Source organism: Anguilla anguilla, chromosome 4 (genome assembly GCF_013347855.1).
Source record: "Anguilla anguilla isolate fAngAng1 chromosome 4, fAngAng1.pri, whole genome shotgun sequence".
Classification (NCBI taxonomy): domain Eukaryota; kingdom Metazoa; phylum Chordata; class Actinopteri; order Anguilliformes; family Anguillidae; genus Anguilla; species Anguilla anguilla.
The window spans coordinates 48,203,535-48,210,265 of record NC_049204.1 but is presented as its reverse complement, the minus strand read 5'-3'; the positions used below and the strand labels follow the sequence as shown (position 1 = coordinate 48,210,265).

The following is a 6,731-nucleotide window of genomic DNA, read 5'->3' as shown; positions in this document are numbered from 1 at the left end:
CTCTCGTTTGCGTAATTATTTCCATGTGTTAACTCTGAGCGTTGCGCCTTTAAAAACCAACGGCGGATACATAAAGAATGCGACTCTTGTTGTCAAATTCTTTTTAAGATTATTCAAATGCTATGCAACTGTCAACCTGAAAACGATTAAATTAATGTGCTTATGTTAATTGCGACGATTTACACCTGGGCTGGGCGGTTCGGTATCTCATGCAGGCACACCTATGGCTAAATTGCAGTTGGGAGTCATGGTAATTGTAGGCCTGACTATTAAGAGACTATCATATATATACAATTACTGTCAGATACTATATATGGTTCCTCAGCTATGTGCTGCCTTCAAGTCAACAGTATTTTTTGTTTAAAAAGAAGTAATTTTCAATGGTGTGTCTTAAATCTTCATTCTGCCAGTTTGTTTTAATTTTTTTTACAGGGTGAGTAATTTTTTGTACAGGGGACTTAGTTCAGCACTGTATGCCTACCATGGTTTATAAGTTGATTTTCTTTATTTTTTACTGTGTGCTGTAAGCCCTTCAAAACAAAACCAAGATGCACGGAAAGGCAAGCAAATCAAACTTGATACCTTAATTTACCCCCACACAAATTGCAGTGATTATTTAGATAGATGGGTGAACAGGCCTAAATTAAAGCAAGTTAATGATGGATCAGGTGACATTTCTGGCTGAGTCACAAGTAACCCCCCCTTCCCAAAGTCAGGTTATTGGTTTTGCCTCTGTCTCACATCTGCAAGTTATTACCATCGTTGGTCTTCTCCGTGTCTGCTGTCTCTGAAGCAGCTCTCCAGTGTGGTGTAATTAGAGTTTATTGGTAATCCCTTCAGAGCTTCAGCCCGCAGAGTACACGGGAGATACACCCAATTTCCACCAACGCTGAGGCCTTCACAGGTTAGCAATTAGCCTGCAAGATGAATCCACACTGAGCAGCACTTTCAGGCCTCCCAGCTGGGAGTGGGCTGAGGACAGAGGCATGTGTAACTTACCAAGTCAGAGCGACAGCCTAAGGTGTTTGACCGATATATAAATCACAACAAAATGATACGGAAGTCGTGATGCTGGAAACGCTATCATCATTTTTTTGTCAAATGAGAATGCAGTCAATACAATTTTATTTTTATTGTCAACATTTAGATTGGACAATACATGTTACCTTAATGTGATGAATTATTGCATGTAGGTGCATCTTCACATTCATCATGAAGTAGACTCGATAATTATCATGTTTCCTTGGTCTTGTTTAATGTTTATAGAGCCTATTAGTGAAGATAACACTAGTACCAGCTCCTGTAGTAATATAAGTTTATGTGTGAAGATACTGGTTCTATGCCTGCCAGTGTGACTTGGCTGTGTGTAGCCACCATGTTGAACAAGGCTTTGTTTTGTGCAATGCGGAAAGGCAAACTGCATGAAAACACACTTGATGGGGATTGTGTAAACAACAAAAAACTAATTTCAACACTCAGAACCAGGGTATAAATTTGGAACGCTGCTCAGTGCCAGCTGAGGAAAATCAGGGATATGTCCCAAGAATGGAGCTTCAGTTTGCAAAAATGAGCACTTCATTGAAACACGATTCTTGTAAAAATATTGCAATAAGTACAGAAAACAAGTGCAAGTTTCTGTCTTCTCGTCATCATCACTGTAATGATGTAATGACCAATATGTCAGTCAATTACTGCTTATTATGTAGCACATAAATGGGAGTAATGTGGCATCAGAATCCCAAGAATTGGAGCATTGTTCTTAATCATTTAGATTGCTGTGAAAAAAGGAAATTTGGCTCACTGATGAAAATGACTCAAGGCCAACATTAGGCTAACTGGATCAGCTTTTCTGGGTCAGTGTCTCCCAAACCATTTTCATCTGCGGTTTTGTGGGAGAATGGAAATGGCAGTGAAGGATTCAATGCATATACAAACACAGCACATTCTACACTTTAAACGATGCCACTCAATGGACTGTGCACACATTAAAGCTCATGGGGTCCTATGTTTAGTGGGGTCTGTCAGTGCTGTCCAGGGAACTAGTATTAGCCTTGACTTTGACCTTATTTAACCATGGTGGATTGGTCATACCCAGTGTATGGATCAATATAGACACCATGAGGGATTTAAATGCAGTTGTATACACAAACTGTCTAACATGAATGAATGAATGAATGAATGAAGATTGGAGTGTCAGTCTCTATAAGGCTACGTTTTCACCGTAGGTCTTGATGCCCAGTTCCAATTTTTTTGCCTACGTCCGATTTTTTGCATCTGCTTTTAAAAGTGACCCATATCCGATACTTATTCGGTTACACTTGAAACAACCCGCCTGCGCACACAAGGGTTTGGTTTCCAATATGAAGTGTAGTTTTTTGTTTTTTTTACTCTGCCATTGACACGTCTTCAAACATGGAATGCATGAAACAGAAATTAAATTTAAGTCTAAGAGATTAGACATGACAGAGTCTTATTTGTGTTGCAGTAAAATAAGTTGTGAAATCAGCATTTTGTAACAGTTGCTTAAGTCTTAACTGTGACTCATGTCCCAAACCAATATTTTGTCTCCAATAATGAATTTATTACCGCCACAACTGTAACATCGAGTACCATGGTACCCTCGAGCAGTGATTTTTAAAGTCTAGTCCCAGAGGGCTGCAGTGCCTACAGGTTATTTATGAGTCCCTTTCAGTCTCCAGTCACGGAAATGTAGGCCTTAGAAATCCTTAGTGTGTGGAATCCTTTGTCAATCAGTCACTTCACATGTAGCATTCAAGAGCTGAAACACACCAAAGACCAGCATATATTGCGGCCTTCCAGGACTTGCATTTAAGAGACCTGACGTGGGATTTTGACATACGTTTGTCTGCGAGGCCCAGCCTTTTCAGAGGATTGAAACAACACAAAAAAATGCTTTTTCATTCTATAACGGGTAGTGTTGGTTTATATACCCTTTTCTGACAGCAGTACATTTCGCTTTGTTCTGTAGCGTATAGGTTTCGGCAAAGTGGCCTGCCAATCTTCATAGACCTGAAATATGGCGGAGAACCCACATAAGGCAGCAGTTCCAGGCATCAGGACATTGTGTCCTCTCTTGCCTTCCTTGCCCCAGGGTGGCTGTTTTCCATGAAGTGAAGCAGGGCCACAATAAACATGCGAGGGAAGCTTGTGTTTCTCGCTTGGTTGGATATATATTTATATCCATCATTTATTTATTTGTTTTTGTTTGAGAAGATGAACCAGCATTCCACACTGCCTGCTCGGCTCAGCTGGTTGGACCTGCTCATTGTGTCCTCGTGCCAGTGGTCTCCCTGACCTCCGAGCGCCCCCCAAGGGCAGACATCCTGGACGGTGTCGTGGGCAGCCCACGGTCCCTATCAGAAACACTTGCGCATTATTTTCACTCACCACTGATGGAGACACGCAAACCGCCCGAACTCACCCCTCATCCTTTCCCATGAGCCCCCCCAGCCACATGAAAGGGGTTTTATTTGGAGCCCTTACAGGGTATGGGAGCAGTCCTAAACCCCTTGAGACCGTTCCAGGAAGGAGATGCACTGAGATAAGTTATTTTGAGGGTGACGCGCAGCACACTTAATTCTTTGTGCACTTCATGTCTGAGGGGCTTGTCCAGCTTCTTGTTGAGCCCTTTTTGTTTGTTCCTTTTTTCATTCATACTGGGTCAGCAAAGAGGTATGGGTTTCAATAGGGGTCATGATGAGGCTATGACTAATGATTGCATAGTGACAGCAAAAATCATTTAGGTCATTTGAATGTATTCCTTGGTATAGATGTGCCAGCGGTTGCCTTTCTGTTTTTACAACCATGATTCAAGGGAATGTGGAACTATTTGAAAGCAGTTATAGTTATAACTTCTGCCTTTCTCTGTCACTGGTGCTGATGGATGCATTTCTGATCATGTCCACAGACGACTTTGCTGATGAGGAGGAAGTACAGTCCTTTGGATACAAGAGGTTTGGTGAGTAGCACTTCCTGTTAATTTTTGACCACGATATAGAAGGGTGATAAAAGGGAGTGGGTTTCGTCCTCTTCCCAGATGTTCAGAGTGCAGTTTGCTGCAAGCATATGGTGGAGGTGGGGGTGGCAGGAGGATGTACGTCCTGCACCGCATGACTTACGAGCATCGCTTTTGTCACTGACCCTTAGGTGAACCTTGTGAGGGCTGAACTCTTCGTAAACTGGGAGGCAGTTCTGCATGAAGGCTTTGGTTCACCCCCTAATGTCTCAAGGTTCAAATGATTCATAGTTTATACGACATAACAGAATGAAACCACAGCATTAATAAGGATAAGGTATGGAGAAACATCACAAAGGCAGCGCAGAACATAACAAAACAAATTGAAGTGGTAGGGTGCTGAGAACACATGGAATCTTGTGGGCATCTCTAGGCATCCTGGGAATGAAACTCACCAAGATCCAAGTCCGCCACCAGGAATGATCATGAACTCACAAAGTTCATGTGATCTTACAGCGACCTTAAGGCAAAAAAGCAGGTAAGTTTTAACTGTCTGGCCGCAGTCAAGAATGCTCACCCCTTCTCTGAAGCCTGTCTCCCTGGCCCCGCCTCCTCTCAGGAGAATACAGTTTTTTTTTGTTCACCCTATCCCAGCCTGTCTTCTCTGGCCTCCGCGCCGGGAAGAATTTGAATAGGAGGACTCGGCAGGGCGCGGGTGCTGGGCGAGAGGAGGCCATTATAGTAAATAAATGAGCCAAGACGCTCCCCGGGCCTGGCAGCGGAAGGGGGTCAGACTGACTCACCCTCTGGCGCAGGGCCGGGGGCGGGGCCAGGAGAACCGAGGGGGGGATCGCCAGCGGAGAGGAGCGGGCCCTGCTGTTTATCCCATTACCCGCGGAGACGGGCAGGACTTAGCTCAATCTGCGCTAAAACACAAGACAAGTAATTAAAGTGTCACCGGAGGGGAAGTGTCCTGGCTACTCTTTTCCCAGTGCCAGGGATTCATAAAAAGCGAAGGATCTTTGTTAAATTATTTGTTATTTTTTAATCCATTTGAGTGGACTTGAATGGATGAGTGGAATATCACATATGGAAAAAAGAACAATTCCTGAGACAAACCAGTCCAGACTGACTCTCAGCTGTGGTTATGTTCTTGGATAACTACAGGCCACAGATAGATGCAGTGTTTTACTTTATTCTACCACCAACTGATCAAACCAGAGTCAGCTGCTGAGTATAAAAATGGAAAACACATGGTTCTGTTTAAAATTTTAATTCAGCAAAGCAATATATATTTTTCTAGTTCTTGCCCCTTTGGAGACTACACAAAGGGTCAATGCAGAACTGATTGCTGAGGGCACTGGTGATGAAGTGCAACCTTTATTGAAAGACCATAGGGGGGATTGTATGTAATAACTGTTCTCTACCATTATCCTTCTTCAAAATGGTTTTAGGGGTGAAACTGTATTATTTTCATTTGTAATGTTAAAGTACGTAATTCTACAGGTATTATATTTTGTACTGCTGCAGATATCAGGAAGAAATTGATGTATAAACTGTACTTTAAAAAACAGGCAGAAAGTGATTTAACAGTGTAATAGAATAATGTGATATAAATATTCAGACAAGTGAGCAATAATTACATTTCATAAAGGCATATTTAGTTTTTCTAAACAGTGACTTCAAAATAGCTTAATTGTTTAATTGTGTGTGAGCAGTCTGCTTATTGTTCATAGTCTTTTGAAGACGGCCAGTTGGCTGGGTACACAGTCTAATTAAGCTGCTAATTAAGCTGCTAGCAGCATCATCTGAAATGCATTTTGTATGTCTATGCAGTTGACATACTGTATGTCATTACAGTCGTACACAATTCCAACGGTGCATTAACACTAATGTCCTAAACTTGACCAAAGACACTAACCGTAATTCATGAGTTTAACATGTTCCGCAAGGATGCCAACAGAAATAAATATCATGCCTACACTGAGAACAGTAATACTCCCCATGTATTTGTGCAGGTGCACCGTAACTTCAGCAACTGCTCTTTAAACCGCTGTAATGTAACGTGCACTGCGTCCTGTGAGAGCAGTGAAAAGTTGACTTTGCTTGATGGGACCCCGGGCAGGGCCCCCGGTCGCTAGATGACACCAGCCTCCCAGGGCGGGGAGCGTCTAGACGCGGGAACGACGTACGCTCCGAGCGCCTGTGTTTCGGAAGGCTCAGTGCGGCCGGTGGAAGGACCAGCGCGGTGCTGGCCGCCCCACGCCCGTCCCCCCCCCCCCCCCAGGTGGGGTCGTAAACGCAGCACGATGTTGTTACTTTCCTGATGGATTACGTCCCGCTCTGGCCGGCCGCAAACAGGAAGAAAAAGTGAATGTGTGGCTCGTGAATGTGAAATATGTGGGAATGGCGTGACTGCAGCTATGATGGCAGGGGGTCTCTCTGGTCTTGGTGAAGTCGAAGTTTTCTAGGTTTTTCTTTTTGTTTTGGTACTCAATTTACTCTCATTTAATGAGGAAGAGAAAGGTATGGAAGAAATAATTCTTCATTTCAGACAGGACAACTTGCGTATTTAGTTTAAATGTATTAATGAATGTACAGTTAAAAGTTATTATTTGGGGTTTTCAGCTGAATGGAGTTGAATCTCCTTTAGTTATGTCTGTATGCGCACAAGCGTGCACTAACCTAACTAACCTAATCAAACAGGGATCATGATACAAATCCCCTACTAAACAGGTGAAATACCAAAACCCCT

General features: G+C 43.0%; 1 protein-coding gene across 2 annotated transcripts in view; it reads left to right on the top strand.

Moving 5' to 3' along the window:
• Positions 1 to 6,731, top strand: part of colec12 (collectin sub-family member 12) — a 51,441-nt gene that overhangs the window by 1,761 nt on the left and 42,949 nt on the right. The window contains exon 2 of one of the 2 annotated variants that reach the window (XM_035412538.1): positions 3,929 to 3,979. In XM_035412538.1, the coding sequence (XP_035268429.1) occupies positions 3,929 to 3,979 (51 nt within the window). Of the gene's footprint in view, positions 1 to 3,918; positions 3,980 to 6,731 lie in introns of those variants that run through there. The other variant, XM_035412537.1, reaches the window with a different exon arrangement.